The 17,002-nt window shown below is 39.6% G+C and overlaps 1 protein-coding gene across 2 annotated transcripts in view; it reads right to left on the bottom strand.

The window, feature by feature from the left end:
• TBX20 (T-box transcription factor 20) overlaps positions 1-17,002 on the bottom strand; it is a 57,206-nt gene that overhangs the window by 504 nt on the left and 39,700 nt on the right. The window contains exons 7-8 of one of the 2 annotated variants that reach the window (XM_089315508.1): positions 1,096-1,208; positions 34-896 (exon numbers count right to left, since the gene is read on the bottom strand). In XM_089315508.1, coding sequence (XP_089171634.1) covers positions 883-896; positions 1,096-1,208 — 127 coding nt within the window. In that variant the 3' untranslated portion in view covers positions 34-882. Of the gene's footprint in view, positions 1-33; positions 897-1,095; positions 1,209-17,002 lie in introns of those variants that run through there. The other variant, XM_002713752.6, reaches the window with a different exon arrangement.

Raw genomic sequence — 17,002 nt, forward strand, 5'->3', positions numbered from 1 at the left:
AAGCACTATTTCAATATGCAGATCAAGAATTATCTGTAAGATCAATTTATTTTTAAAAATACATAATACTGCAGTTTTAAGACTAAACACAGCTGAGAATTGCCACGAGGCAAATCTACCTTTCTAGATAAGATTTTACTTATTCCCTGCATGGAAGAGAAAATGTACTAAATATAAAGAGACCTAACTCATTAGATGGCTGATAAATTCCCAAACACCAGGACCATACCAGCAGGTAACAACTCCCATTTAAAAAAAGCTGCAAATAGTGTGCATTTGTCCTAACTTCTGTGGCCTCTCCATAAGGAAGGCTGGATGGGTAGGTCTCAACAGAGCTACCCCGTTTCCAAAGCCAAGAACCCACAAAAGTGTATCTCCCTGCATCACAGCATCTAGAAGTTTAGAGGAGAATTGGCACTGATTTCTCCAGTGCATAATCACCAGCGTCACACTTGGACTGATTTGTAAGAGGTGTCTTCTGCTTTCACTGATTATGGCTTCTATGTTATAGACAGGAAACAGAGCAGAGGGTTCTCTCCCCATAGGAACATCCCTGTTCCCAGGAGGGGGCACCTCTGGCCTTGTTTCTCTGCACTGGCCTACTCCCTGAGCCTTTGCAACAAAGAAACTTTGTTCACCTTCCACTCTGCTCTGGGGCCTCTGACTCTGCAAGATGCCCTTCACTAGGGCAATCTTTCTTTAAAAGCAGTTTCCACTCTGGACTTTGATCCTAGAAAGATATTCCTGATGCAGGTGGAAAAGATTCTCTAATATTTAGATTCTAGAATCGAGGAACAAGACGACTAAGGGGCCGCGCCCAGGTTTAATGGCTCTTTGGTTACAGATCACAGACAAGCACCTCCTGACTTCTGACTCAGAGGCTCATAGTCTTTGCACTGGAAAACAAACCACAGGAAACCTCCAGTCAGTGGAGTCTCTCACCACTCACAGGCAAATAGAGACATCTAAAGACCAGCAGTAGGCTGTCTACTCCTGAGATCCTTTCTGGACAGTATGGACCCTGAGGACTAGACATCCCATAAGCTCCCCTGTCGCCTCCCCCTGTAGGTTCTGCAGTCCTGGAAGCCATCTCACCTCGATTCTGGGTTGCCTGGTTCTCATCCCCCAGGACATCCTCTTCTCCTCCATAGGTGCGGATGGGTGAGCGGGCATAGGAATGCTTCTGAATCAGGCTCTCCACACTTTCCCTGGGGAACAAAGTAACCCATCGTGAGTTCACTACAGTAATCTTAAGGATCACTCATTAGTCAGTAAATCATGTTCTCAGCCAAAAGGAAACCATTCCAGAGAAAGAGGACATTCAAAACCTGCAGAGCTGTCCTTGGTATCCAACGGGAATGATTTCAGGGACCCCACAGATAACAAAATCATCAGATGCTCAAGCACTTTATATAAAATTGTGTGATGTTTGCATACAATCTGTACACATTCTCTCCCATATATTTTGAATCATACTGAGATAACATAATGGCTAATATACAATGTAAATGCTGTGTAAATAGTTGCTAGACTGTATTATTTAAAGTAAAATGATGTGAAAAAAATCCATATTTGTTCAGGTAAAAAATGTTTTATTCAAACATTTCCAATCCACAGTTGGTTGAATCTGCAGGCACTGGGGAGGGGGACTTCTCTATGACACAGTGCTGGGGAGAGGGCTCCTCAGACATGACACAAGCAAGCCTAAGTGTATAGGGTAAGGACAATCCCCTTAAATACCACAACGTGAAGGCCAAAGAGGTAAACAAGGAGCTATGAAACCTGACCAGAGGAATATGGAATTGAATGATGTAAAAAGCCCATGAGTGAATGAATTTACCATGTGAAGTTGCAGTGAATCTTCCTAGTGGCTTCATCAGCTAATGAATATAATGTAAATACTTCTGCCAGCTGCACTGATTCAACAGCTGATGAAATGCTGGCAAAAATTTCAAGTTATCATTTCATTAGGATCAATGTTCATTAACAAACCAAACAGATGCATAAAGTATATGACAATGTTGATAATTTGGATAATGGACAGCCTATCTTTGTTGCTCTAAGAATGAAAATTACAGAAAACCCATAAAGAAAATATAAATGGCCATTTAGGGATTTAGGCCCCCAGATACACTTGTACATGTCTTTGTAGATTGCTTCCTTTTATAATATAATCTATAAACCAAAGAGTAAGGTTAACTATAAAAACCAAAATTGGTTTGGTATTATACTGTTTGACCTACTGCTATAAAAAAAAAGGAAAAGGCAGCAAGCTTTTAGCCAAATAATGTTTTTGCCAAAGTGTATATTGGTAACAGTTCTCAAAGTATACGTTTCCAAAATAGGTGTGACCTAAAGATCAATGCTGCATTATCTACTAACGGACAAAAATTGGATATAAAACAAATTGTGCTAAATGAGAAAGGACAAACTACACACCAAATTTCATATTGAGGTAAGAATTTAAAAAGCAAATAAAATGTCATAAAAATGTTTCAAAATGTAACACCTGTCAATATTTCATGCAGACACACAGACTTCATGTGTAGGAAAAAATACAATTCATACTTAATTTGGTATACATTTAAAGTCAAGCAATTTATCATAATATATAGCATGAGTATGAATACTTGAGTATTCCTAAAAGAAAAATTAGTACTAGCAACTATTGAAATTACATCTTTATTCCCAAGAGACTTTAAAATAAATACACAATACACTTCACATAGTCAAAATTAAAGAGATCAGGTAAATTCAGATCCAATGGATTAACATAGAGCTGTTAAAAGGAATGAGTTCATTCAACATTTATTGATATGGAATAATCACCAAGATACCAGCACAGTAAGAAAGAAAAGGTACAGAAGAATACATAAAGTTATGCTACTGTCTGAATTTAAGACAAAGAATATGTAGGTTTGTATATGCCTGTATATACCTGTATGTGCATGGAAAGCCTTCAAAAAGTTCATCTGTCATGCACATATGAAAAAAACAATGCAAGGACTACAAAGTTTTTTGTATAACAAACATCTTTTAATTCAAATTTTTCATGAAATTTTTGAAGTACTCTCATATTTCCAGAACATTCCTGATTCCAGGACAAGAAACTGCTTAGAAAATTTGCCTCTGCATGGTGGAAACTAATGAGCTGAGAGATTAGAGTAATGGTTACCATACATATCTGTACATTTGAGTCACCTGTGGAATTGTATGTTCTGATGACTGGAACTCTTTATCAATATAAAATGATCTACCCTATCCCTAGTAACATTCTTTGCTCTGAAATCTACTTTAATATTAATATAGCCACTTCATTTTTCCTTTCATTAGTGTTGTCATGATATACTTTTTAAAAAATGCATTACTTTCAACTGTGACTTTTAAAATTAAGTGTCTATCTTTGTACTTATATATTTATGGCACCACAAAAGACAGAAAAAGAGAGAACAGAGCACTCCAACCTACTGGTCCACTCCTCCAATGCCCACAATGGCCAGGGCTGGGGTGGGGCTGATGCCAAGAGCCAGCAACTCTATGCAGGTCTCCCTCATGGGTGGCAGGAGCCCGGTTACTTGAGCCATTATGGCTACCTCCCAAGGTCTGGAGATGGGTATAATACCCAGGTATTCCAATGTCAGATGTAGGTTTCTTAACCAGTATGTTGGCTATTATGCCGAACACCCATCACTCGTATCTTTACAGATAAAATATGGTCCTTATAGGCATCATATATTCTGCATTACTTTTTAGCTCACATTGAAAATGTCTGCCTTTTAATTGAGAACTATACTGCATTTACATTTGATGTGAATACTGATATGGTTATGTTGAAGTCTGCCATCTTGCTATTTGTACCATCTATTCTCTGTTATCTTTTTCCTCATTTTTGCCTAATTTAGGATTAATTTTCCTATGAGTCCAATCCATATTCTTTGTTGGTTTGTTAACTATCACTTTCTTTGGCTATTTTTGTGGATCCTTTAGCACTTACAGTAAATATCTTTTACTTATCACAATCTACCTTCAAATGATGATATACTTTTCAAGTGTAAGACCCTAACAATATGAAAGTACTACAAAAAGTTGATAGAAAATACAACTAAAAAGATGTTTATTTTGCATAAAAAATTCAATCTATGGATAATTTTTCATAATACAGATTTTTCCATAAGCTTTTTGAAGATTCCTCATCTTTGACTACTTAATTAACTTTTTAAAAGATTTAAATAGTCTGAAACATTTTTCATCTTTCCTTTTGGTACTTTATTTTTTTAAAAAGATTTATTTATTTATTTGAAAGGCAGAATTACAAAGAAGCAGAGGCAGAGAGAGAGAGAGAGAGGTCTTCCATCTGCTGGTTCGCTCCCCAGATGGCCGCAACAGCTGGAGCTGGGGCAATCCTCAGCCAGAAGCCAGGAGCTTCTTCTGGGTCTCCCATGCAGGTGCAGGAGCCTAAGGACTTGAGCCATCTTCCACTGCTTTCCCAGGCCACAGCAGGGAGCTGGATCAGAAATGGAGCAGTTGGGGCTCAAACCATACAGGATGTTGGCACTGTAGGTGGCGGCTTTACCTGCTATGCCACAGCACCGGCCCCTCTTTTGGTACTTTAAAATGTTATTCCATGGGGCCTGCAGCCCGCAGTGTGGCATGGAGGGTAAAACCACCATCTGCAGTGCCAGCATCCCATATGTGCTCTAGTTTGAGTCCCAATGCTGCACTTCCAATCCAGCTCTCTGCTATGGCCTGGGCTGGGAGGATCTGAAGCCAGGAGCCAGGAGCTTCTTCCGGGTCTCCCACGTGGGTGCAGGGGCCCAAGGACTTGGGCCATCTTCTACTGCTTTCCCAGGCCATAGCAGAGAGCTGGATCAGAAGTGGAGCAGCAGGGATTTGAATTTATGCCACATGGGATGCTGGCACTGCAGGCAATGGCTTTACTCGTTAACACCACAGTGCCGGCCCAGCCACTTTTAATATTTTCTTTTTATCCTGGTTTAGAGCAATTTGATTATGATATGACTTGGTAGTATTTCTTCATTCTTTTTGTGTTTGAGTTTGTTGAGCCTCTTTGAATTATGTGTTTACAGTTGCAATTAAACTGGAACAGTTTTGCACATATTTCTTCAAATACATCTCTTCTCCAATGCCTCAATCACCTTTCAGGGTCTCCAATTGCTCAAATAATAGAAGGCATATTGAAGTTTTCCCGCATTTCACTGATGCTCTTGTTATTTTTAAAAATTTATCTTCACTTTGTTTCATGTTGAATACTTTTTATCACTATATCTTCAAGTTTACTAAGCTTTGCATCTACAATGTCTAATATGCCAATAATTTCATTCTATGTATTTTTCATTGTGTTTCTTAGAGTTTTCACCTACAGAACATTTAGTTCTTTCATGCTGCTACTCAATTTACAAATATAAGGAATATATTCATTATAACTGTTTGAATGTCTTTGTTGATTATAATATCTATGTCAGCTGCAAGTTATTTTCAATAGATCAACTTCTCATACAGGTCATATTTTTCTACAGGTGATGGAAGTTGTTGTATTCCTAAAAATATTCTTGAGCTATATTTTGGCATTTAGTTATTTGGGAACAGTTTCTTCCTTTTGAGTTTCTCTTTTGAGATATGTTAGGCAGGATGGGAACACTGTCCAGTCGAAGGCTATTTTTATATCTATTACAGATATAAAAACCTTGTGGGTACTCTACCACATGCACTGTAAAATAAAAGTTTTCCAGCCCATCTGGCTGGAACAGGCTCATTTCCATTCTTGGGTGAGCACTACACATTATTTCTCATCTTTTCAACTGCTTCCCTCCCCAGACCCATTCTGCAGCCTTCTGGTAGTTTCTTTACATGCATGTACTAATCGAGTCTCAGCTGAACACTCACAAGGGGCCTTCTGTAGATCCATGGAGCTCTCTTTCCAGGCAGCTCTCTGTTCTCCTGTAGTGTGTCCTATGAATTGTCACTCTTTGGGTTTTCTCAGACACTCAGGTCTGACTTCTCAGCATAAGAAGTCAACCAGGTTCTGCCTGTATTTACCCCTTCTCTGGCCAAGATCTAGACACTCTCTTGGGTGAGACCCTGGGGCCATCACAGGACTGACCTCATGTGTTTCCCAACCTCAGAGATTACTGCCCTTTGTATGCTCATGTACAATTACAAGAATTTTTGTAACTTTTTCTTGTTCCTTCTTTGTTTTAGGAAAGAGGATATGTTTGATCCTTGTTGCTTTACTTTTACCCAATTTTATAACACTTCCAAAGCCCAGCTACACTCACAAGCCAATTAATTCTTAACCTCTGAGATGTGACATGAGCTTTAATACTTGTTAAAGCTCCAGGATGATTCCAAAGGGCTGACAAGTTTAGGCATGAGGGACGGGGCGGGGGGGTGGTGGTTTTGTAGGTACTTCTCACCATATACTCATCTGTACCTTTTGAATTTGGGATGTATGTAGTTTTTAATCTAAATCAATTATAAAATACCATGAGACTATGATAATTACCAATGAACAAAAAGAGTTTCTGGTCTCACACTGGTACTTTGGGAACCTATTATAATGAGTTAATAAAAATTACAATTTTGGGGGGTCAGTGTTATGGTGCAGTGGGTTAAACTGCTGCTTGGGATGCCAGTGTCCCATATCAGAGTGCCCAGAATGGAGTCCTGCCTCTGCTTCCAGTTTACTGCTGGAATGTGTCTGAAAAGCAGCAAATGATGTTCCACATACTTGGGTTCCTGCCACCCATACGGGCTACCTGGATGCAGTTCCCGGCCCCTGGTTTCAGCTGGGTCCAGACCAAGCTGTCACAAATGTTTGGGGAATAAATCAGAAGATAGAAGAGATCTCTCCTTCTCTCTTTCTCTCTCTCTCTCATCTCTCCCCCTCTCTGTCACTCTACCTTTCAAATATATAAATCTGTTTAAGGGGCCAGTGCTGCAGCATAGAGAGTAAAGCTGCCACGTGCAGTGCCAGCATCCCATATGGGTGCTGGTTCGAGTCCAGATTGCTCCTCTTCCAATCCAGCTCTCTGCTATGGCCTGGGAAAGCAGTAGAAGATGGCCCAAATGCTTGGGCCCCTGCACCCATATGGGAGAACCAGAAGAAGCTCCTGCCTCCTGGATTCACTCAGCTCTGGCCACTGCAGCCATTTAGGAAATGAATCAGTGGATGGAAGATACAGACTCTCTCTTTCTGCCTCTGTGTGGAAGGAAGGAAGGAAGGAAGGAAGGAAGGAAGGAAGGAAGGAAGGAAGGGAGGGAGGGAGGGAGGGAGGGAGGGAGGGAGGGAGGGAGGGAAAGAAAAGGAAAGAGAGAGAAGGAAGGAAGGAAAGACAGACACTGCTATCATCTATAAATTACTGTTTTCCTTTAAAAAAATCTGTTTTAAAAAGTATAATTACCATGTTGACTTTTAGTCAATGTAGTAATTCATGGGTGCAGTGAGACACATTGAAAATGTCATGGGCATTAATGTTATTTATCAAATGGGTGAATGGAGACATGAGGGGTTGAACCATTTTCCATTTTAACATTGTGGCTGTGTTACTGTCTTAACCTCTCTTCAGCTGTAAATTGGGGAGCATATACTATCCACCTCAGGGGGAAACTCAGTCATTTTAAAAAAAAATCATTGCGTCACTACTGTGAACAAGTCACTATCCTAAGAATTATGGAAACAGCAATAAACCAAACACATAAACATCTCTGCCTTTTGGGGGAGCAGGGTAGAGAGAAGAAAGGAAGAAGCAGAAAGAGAAGAGAGAGACAAAGAAAATTATGCATTGCATTGGATAATGAAGATGTTGCTATGCAAAAACAAAAGCAGAAAATAGCAATAAGTGGCACTAAAAGTATTAAATGAGATAACACATTTGAATTACTCAAAATAGTTTCTGGCACATAGGAGATACTCAGGAAATAGTGGTTCCTTGTAAGTATACGTAAAGCATGAAAAAATGTCATCTTTTAGATTGTATGTTTCTCCAGTGTATTCTATCTATCTTAATAGTCATAATTCAGAATAATATGGTCCAAAAAACAGGACTTTTCTCAATGATAGAATACTGAAGTCAATGAGAAATTGACAATGTTCTTTTCAACTCTATTATAAAGTTATTACACAACATGTTACATTTTAATGAGTCCACAGCTCTTGTTTAAAAGCACAACTTATTTTTAAAAATTTTTGAGACTTTTTGAGTCCTTTGACATAGACTTATTAGTCTAATAAAATAAAAATATCTTATCACTCACTGGCACTGTTGAATATATTGAACATAAAGTTTAACAGGAAGGATAAGTTGAAATGACATGGACCCTAATTAATCTGCCAACTGCCATACAGTTTCACCTTTATATGACTACACTCTGCTAATATTGAACCCCAGCAGTTTAACAACTGATGTCACTTACTCAAGGATTTGATTCACTATCATGTTAGAGCGTGACTGTCTTTTTGGATTATCTGAGTTATTATAAAAAAAAAGCCAATGGAGCTGGAATCCATGATAAAATGATGTAATAACATAGATTCAAGTTGTCCTTTAAGTCTAAGCTATGTGTCATATTACTGATAGTTAAAATGAAAATGGAATGAGGTGGTTATTTTCATATGAGAAAGGAATTTGATTCAATATCTTAGATATTATTTTCACTTTGCATAGTTATAAAAGTATGGCCATCAGTGAGTCCAAATTATGAATGTTGTATTCATGAGGTATATTCCTCCTATAATTTGCACATAAACTGCTAAATTCATACACTTAAATCCAAAAGATTTACCTCTCTGAAAGTACCCTTAAAGAGATCATTTAAATATCTTTCTCACACACACACATGAAAAATAATTTTCCAAATAACACAATGAATCACTGCTTTGTGAAATCTTTTGCTTTTCTATAAGAAGTATATTACATTCATCTTGTCCTTGCTAGATTGTCGTATCATTACTTATGCTAGTCTCTAAGAGGGGAAAAAAGGGATTTTATCAAAGTGATTTACTTGTGTCAGGCCTGGAAGTGAACTGAAAAGCAATGGCTTTTCTTATATACAGGATGGCATAATTGAATTATTGCCTTTTAAGTGATTGAACACAGCGGTGCACATCAGTCCATCTCTCTGAAGACATTACAAAGAGTAGTCAGCCTGCGTTGTTTCCTTTATGTCTAATCCCTATTTCCAGGAGAAAGAAAAGTGCAAAGAATTTGTTTAGCCTGGAAGCCTACAATGCTGTACCCTGAAAAATGAAGGCTGACTCCCCTAATGGGTTAAGTGATGTCGGCATTAGGAGCTATGACAGTAGCTTGTAACACTCAGTCCTGTTATATCCTAATGCAAGGCACTAGAGTTTTAGTAGGCCTATCTTTGTATTTATAGGCAAATAAAGTGGGTGTCATGAGTGAGGGTCAGCCTTTCTAGCATGGAACACTCAGTTATTTTTCTAGGCACAAAGGACGCATCATTATCTTAGGTGATCTCCAAAAAATGTCTTCAGAAAACTTTAAAACCATCAATTCCAGGAATAGCATGCATGTCAGAGGCACAGCTGTGGCCAGAAGATGGGTTACACAGGATAGTAACAATGATTCTGCTGGTCCTGCCAAAATACTCAACCCCGATTGAAGTCATTTAGACTATCTGCTCAAACTCCGGACAAGCAAATCCAGCATACCCTACCTGTATTGGGATTTGTTGCCTTTTCTGTGTCTTTAAAATCAAGCACAAATTTCTTAGTGCTCAAAAAGCAAAACTTTCGCCCTCCAATTACAGTCTCCTTTGCAGCATCTCTGTTCCTAATATGAGGGGTCTTCAAAAAGTTCATGAAAAATGCATATTATGGAAAACTGTGCTTGGATTTCAAAGTTGTCTTGCAGTAAAATTAAATTATTTCCTCATCCCATTTTCCATGAAGCTTTTGAAGTATCCTCACCTATGCCTCAATTACTGCACTTACTAGATGATGTATATTTGCATGTCTGTCTCTACCACTAGACCCTTGTCCCCTGATCAGGGAGAAGTAGCAGCTCTCAGACACCCGTGTGTATCAGAATCACTGAAGGACTCCTCAAAACACAGGTTGTACAGCCTCCCCCAGCTTTTCCAACTCAGTGGGTCTGAGATATGGCCTGGGAGTGCGATGTCCAGTGTCTCCAGGTGATGCGGCTGCTGATGCTGGTCTAGAGGCCATGATGGGGAACAGAGCCTCCGCCCCAGTGTGGCGGGCAGGTGCACACTGGCAGAGCTGCTCTGCTTAGCTTAGGTCCCAGCCCTGCCCCTTGCCTGCTGTGCGCCTGCAGGCAAATCACTCACCTCTCCATGCTTCCATGTCCTCATCTGCAATACGAAGAAATTAATATGATCGAGCTCTTAAGGTTATTATTAAGATTATTATTAAGAGTAAGGGAACTAGGCCAGCTCTCTGCTGTGGCCAAGGAGTGCAGTGGAGGATGGCCCAAGTGCTTGGGCCCTGCACCCACATGGGAGACCAGGAGAAGCACCTGGCTCCTGCCATCGGCAGTGCGGTGTGCCTGCCGCAGCGCGCCGGCCGCGGCGGCCATTGGAGGGTGAACCAACGGCAAAAGGAAGACCTTTCTCTCTGTCTCTCTCTCTCACTGTCCACTCTGCCTGTCAAAAACTAAAAAAAATAAAATAAAATAAAATAAAATAAAAGATTAAGGGAACTGATACACATAGGGAGCTGAATTGGTACCAGGCACGTAAGTGCTCAAAGAATATTCATAGATAAACTGAAATGTATTTAGGTATTATTATCATGATCGTGTGTACCATAGGTGGGTTACAGAATTACCATCATTTTAGATGAAATTGAGACTTCTAGTCCCTACAACTAACCATACTTCATTTAAGTCTTCCTACAATATACATGTCAGAGAGACAATTAAATAGAAATTAAATGTTATTTCCATTTCCATTCTAACTTCCTCTCCAAAATACAGACCTGACCAAAACTGTGTTTAAGGAGAAAATGTCAAATCCATTAAAATCAAATATAATTTATAAGAAACAAAATGTTTCAAGTTGTCCTTGCTCATCAGTTTGTTCATGGTTCCATCGTGTCTCTGGGTCTCTGTAAAGAACTCCATGTCACATATTTTTCTAAAGACTTATGCAGATATATTACAAATTATATTAATATTTTAGCTTCCATAAAATGTTTAAAAAATGAAAACCTTAGATAATACAATTTGAGATGTATTATAAATCATTAATTTTAATTTGATAACTGAACTATGTTATGCAATCTGTTTTGGAAAAATAATGTTAATCTTTCAGAAAGCTTTTAGAATTTATTTTTATTTATTTGACTTAATCCAATTGATTTTTCTTTTCAATACTAATATACATTTCTGGTTTCAGCATATCATTAGCAACTTAAACAAGTAAACCACATCACTGAAACAAACAAAAGCTTTATGCTTAGTTTCCTAAGTCTTAATGGCTGGGACAGCTAAAAGAAAGATCTCATGCAAAGTACAGACTGCTTAGCCTAGAAGTTAACTGCAGTAAATTGTGAGGCAGAGACAAATACCCCCACACATGGAAAGGAAAACACAAGTGAGGAAGAAGTAGAACAATTCACAACTGCAAGACACTTGCGAGTAACTGCTGCTCTGGAACCCATCTCTGGTGTATGTGGCACTTAGAGTTCACACAGCTTTACACAGTAAGTGCTTTCCTTGTTTAAAATGCATAATAGCTTAAATACAAGAAGCACATCTTGCTAAAGGAATTTTCTGGTGACTCCTACAATTAAAAAAAAATCAGTTCTATTAAAGGTGATCCCCTTCTGTATTGTTGTTGTTGTTGAGAGTATTTTAATTTAGTTAAATGAATAGATTTTATGAAAAGTAGACTTTCATCAGGTTACCAAGAAAAACTGTTTTCACTTTATGCATGCAGACATCTATACTATCTCTGTTTGCTGGAAATTAAAAAAAAAATTGTTTCTTTTCCAAGAAGCTATGCCATCGGCTTCCTTATCTATAACTGGGCTTTGATTCCTTCTATAAAATGAGGGTGTGGTGGGGAACTGGTGGGACAGATTAGATGAACAAAAGGTTCATCTGGCTCTAAAAATAAATGAATCTGTAAGTATACAGACAAAAATAAAAACTTGAAAGTAGCTCTTTTGAAAAAGCCAACTCTTGCCGGCGCCGTGGCTCACTAGGCCTGTGGCGCTGGCACCCTGGGTTCTAGTCCTGGTTGGGGCGCCGGATTCTGTCCCAGTTGCTCCTCTTCCAGTCCAGCTCTCTGCTGTGTCCCAGGAGTGCAGTGGAGGATGGCCCAAGTGCTTGGACCCTGCACCCCATGGAAGACCAGGAGAAGCACCTGGCTCCTGGCACTGGATCGGCGCAGCATGCCTGCCGCAGAGCACCAGCCATAGCGGCCATTTTGGGGGTGAACCAATGGAAGGAAGACCTTTCTCTCTGTCTCTCTGTCTCTCACTGTCTAACTCTGCCTGTCAAAATAAATAAATAAAAATAAAATAAAAAAAAAGCAAAAGCCCACTCGTGGTTCCTAAGAGCCCTGGGTTCTAACCTGAACTTTTCTACTATAAGTGTGGTCCTGGGCGAATCACTGGAACTCTCTGAGCCCTCATGGTCTGGTTGGTGCAATGATGGATAAACCAGATAGCTCCCAATTTCATTTTAACCTCAGACCAAACACTTCCTAGAAAGCTAAGTGAATGTCTTCTGGAAGTTCACAAGCAAAATGCCAGTGCACACTGTAGTACCCATAATCTTAAAATAGTTTCTGACTTTTTAACCTGTATTTGAAAGTAAGTACAAGCTATATACCACTAATCAAAAATAATTTTCTTTTCTATAAAATTGAAATATCCTACTATGTTACTTACTAATCCCAGATATAAAATTCAATTTAAAAATCCTCTGATTTCTGTCTATGTGTTCAGACATCTGCTATGGTCTGAACATTTACATCCCTGCAAAATTCACAATTGAAACCCAATTTCCAGTGTGAGAATTATCAGGAGGTGGGGCCTTTGGGTGGTGACTCTGTCAGGAGGGTGGAGCCCTCATTACGAGGGATTACAGCCCTAATAAAAGAGGACAGGTTGGCCTTTCCACCATGAAGATGCCATCCATGAACCAACATGCAGGCCCTCACCAGAGTCTTCCAGAACTGAGAGAAACAATAGTTGCTTATAAGCCATGCAGTGTGTGGCCTTTTATTGTGGCATCCCAAAGGGACTAAGACGTCCATGCAGCAGTGTATTCCTGGGGCTAGCCTGCAGAGCACAGACAAGGCCCTTCAACTCCATCATCCACTATCTTGGGAGCCCTGGTCTGCTCTGTGCCCCTGTGAAGGACACGGGTCCCAGGGAACATTGGTGAGCAGTGGGAGCAGGGGACAGAGACACTGGTTATTAGCCTCTGCCATTTTCTATCTTCAGTAATTTTACTTTCAAGTAGTTCAGCTCTCATGTCATGGTTGCTCATAACAGCTTCCAGGGTCATTTGGGGAATGTCTAGGCAGGCTCCACTGAAATGACATTTCACTTTTACTTTGTTGCAGTTGCTGCATCATCCACAAGGGGACTTCAGAAAGTTAATGGAAAATGTGTACCATGAAAAAACTGTGCATGGATTTCATTTTGGGGGGACAATTAAACTTATCTTCCATGCATGAACTTTTTGAAGTGTGCTCATACTTTGTAAAAAGTCTCCAAAATATTCAAATATAGTTGCATTTATGAAAAATTAATTAGCAAACTAATTAACTAAGCTATTGTAATGTAATATTCATTAGGTTTAGGATTAATTTGTTTTTTTTTTTTTCATCCAGTACAGTTTTCTACTCTGCTCTCAAAAAAAAAAAGTTAAAAATCTTCTCATTTGCCCAAATCTATTGCAATGATTTTCTTCTAAATATATAAGAGTGATGAGAACCTGTATTATTGGCTACTTGGGTAGCAACTATTAGATGGGACCCATCATTTCACAACATGCACGACTCCTTCAAGAGCACGAAACAGCAAGGTTTTCTTTTTTCCAAAGATAGCCAGAATGCTCTGAAGAAAGTCCAGATAAGAGCAGACCTCCTAAGCAGTGGAAAATGCAGACAGAGAGGAGAGACGGTCTATGTGTATAGATCTATACTACAGAAAATCTCATTCTAGACCAAATTTAAAACAAATGTCTCTGCTAGGGACAGCTGGAGAGAGTACTGAGTGGGGCACCCCTTTAGCTGTCCCGCTGAGTCCATGGAAATAGTTCAAGCCTGTGGTCTGGCTAAGAGCCGTAATGTGGAGAAGGGAAATCTACATAATCCTCACATTTCATTTCACTCATGGGATGCCTCCTCCACACCTCTAGGTTATCAGCAGAGCTTCCAACAACATAAAAAGGATTCCACTGGGAAGCTCACTTGAACTTGGGGCAGGGAGTCTTGGACTGGCTTCAAAGGACTATTTAAGGAAGCTCGAGGTACAAAGGAGAAAATGAGTACTGCTCTAGAGGACTGACGCCACCTTCTTCCTTTCACTGGACATCACTGATGAGTCAAAGAAACAGGGAGCAAACAAGTGCCAATCACCCCTCTCTGGACACTCTGCCTTTTGCTCAGGGACGATAGGAACAAAGGGGAAAAATGGAAATCTTTTGGTCATTCCAGAGAAAAGACCAAGCCCCTCCTATGGGAAAGAATATGAGACTGTCATCATTTTAAGACAACATTTCATTCCAGGAGACAGTGAAGTAATAACATGCTAAGAGTCAGCAGGACAGAGAGTCAAAGACTGCATAGAGAGTCAAACTTTTAACAATAAAGGCAGGGGGCCGGGTAAAGTGGCCTCCTGCAGTGCCGGCATCCCACATGGGCACCACTTGATGTCCCGTCTGTTCCACTTCTGATCCAGCTCTCTGCTATGGCCTGGGAAAGCAGTGAAAGATAGTCCAAGTGCTTGGGCCCCTGCACCCACGTGGGAGACCCAGAAGAAGCTCCTGGCTCCTGGCTTTGGATCGGCGCAGCTCTGGCTGTTGGAGCCATCTGGGGAGTGACCCAGTGGATGGAAGGCCTCTCTCTCTGCCTCTGCCTCTCTGTAACTCTGAATTTCAAATAAATAAATAAATCTTAAAAAAAAAAAAAAGAATAAAAGCCAGACACACTCAAAAGTCAAGGGATATGATCCTATGTGTCTTTCCTGAAAAATCTGCTAAAGAATGAACTTCAGAGGATCCAAGCAACTGGAGAAACACTGATGAAAGATATATTAGTGGGCACTGACTATAAACCTGCAAAATAAAGACTAAACCATGGCTACAAGAAAGAACATACTGGGCCAGCGCTGTGGCTCACTAGGCTAATCATCCTCCTGTGGCGCCGGCACCCCAGGTTCTAGTCCCGGTTGATCCTCTTCAGTCCAGCTCTCTGCTGTGGCCTGGGAAGGCAGTGGAGGATGGCCCAAGTCCTTGGGCCCTGCACCCGCATGGGAGACCAAGAAGAAGCACCTGGCTCCTGGCTTCGGATTGGCATAGCTCCGGCCATAGCGTCCATTTGGGGAGTGAACCAATGGAAGGAAGACCTTTCTCTCTCTCTCTCTCTCTCACTAACTCTATCTGTCAAATAATAATAATAAAAAAAGAACAAAAGAACATACTGTGTAATGACGATACCACTCTAACAAGCTAGATGGTGCACAAGTCTCAAGAACAGGGTGGGGGAGAATGGGCAGAGAAAACAATGAACAGAATAACGTTATTGATTGTCTCTATTAATTGGGATTAAAGGGATATTACTCCAGATCCAATACTTAATGGGAGAAAAATAGGGGAAAGAAAAAAGGAAGTTTCTAGTTAATTTCAATATTGCTCATGCAGGGGACCAACAGAAAATGAGCAAGAAGGGGAATATGAGTTTTTTAAAGATATTAGCATAAAGGTAAACACTAGAGCAAAATTATAAACCTTGATAGTTACCAAATAAATAATTTTAAGAAGTTGATAATAAAATAGACCACATAGTAAAAGACTATTTACATGAAAGACTTATACATCTATTTAAATATAACATGAAATAGTGTGATACAGCTAATCCCAAACACTAATATGTATGAGTGGTCTTCAATGAGTTCACAGAAAGGTGTGTATTCTGAAAAAACTATGTATGTATTTCAAAAATTTTTTACCAAAATGAATTCATCTTTTAATTATTTTTTCACAAACTTTCTGAAGTTGCTTTAGATATTGCATACATTATACTCTCATGTAATACAGATTACATATAAATAATACTAATATACATTATTATGTGGAAAAGGGGGAAGTGTATTTAAGAAAAGGGGGAATAATAGAAAAATAGGCATCTGGTTATATGACAAAGCAATGGAAAGGAAACCCTTTTCTAGTGGTTACCTAGAGAGGAAGGAAGAAATGGGGTGGAAGGCAATCCTGATGCCTTTGAATAAGCAATGTTCTCTAGATTCATCTGGAAACCATGTAAATCATCTATTAACTATGTAATTATATAATAAAATTATATTTTTAAATAAAAAAATTATCCTAAGTGCAGTGGAGGATGGCCCAAGTGCTTGGGCCCTGCACCCCATGGGAGACCAGGAGAAGCACCTGGCTCCTGCCTTCGGATCAGCGCGGTGCGCCGGCCGCAGCACACTGGCCGCGGCGGCCATTGGAGGGTGAACCAACGGCAAAGGAAGACCTTTCTCTCTGTCTCTCTCTCTCACTGTCCACTCTGCCTGTCAAAAAAATAAAAAATAAATTTAAAAAATTATCCTAAATGAACATCATTGGTTTAGTGGCATAACCTCACAGAGGAATGATTTCAAGTGATTTTAAAGCACTCTAGTAATAAAATAAGAAAAACAAAAAAGTTTAAAAAACCAACTAGTAAAATATCTAGAATACACATAAAAGATACACAAAACATGCTTACCTATTTTCAGTTACTACATTATTGGGATACCTTGATATGCATAATCTAA

Source organism: Oryctolagus cuniculus, chromosome 16 (genome assembly GCF_051225735.1).
Source record: "Oryctolagus cuniculus isolate XC-2025 breed Fujian yellow rabbit chromosome 16, ASM5122573v1, whole genome shotgun sequence".
NCBI lineage: Eukaryota > Metazoa > Chordata > Mammalia > Lagomorpha > Leporidae > Oryctolagus > Oryctolagus cuniculus.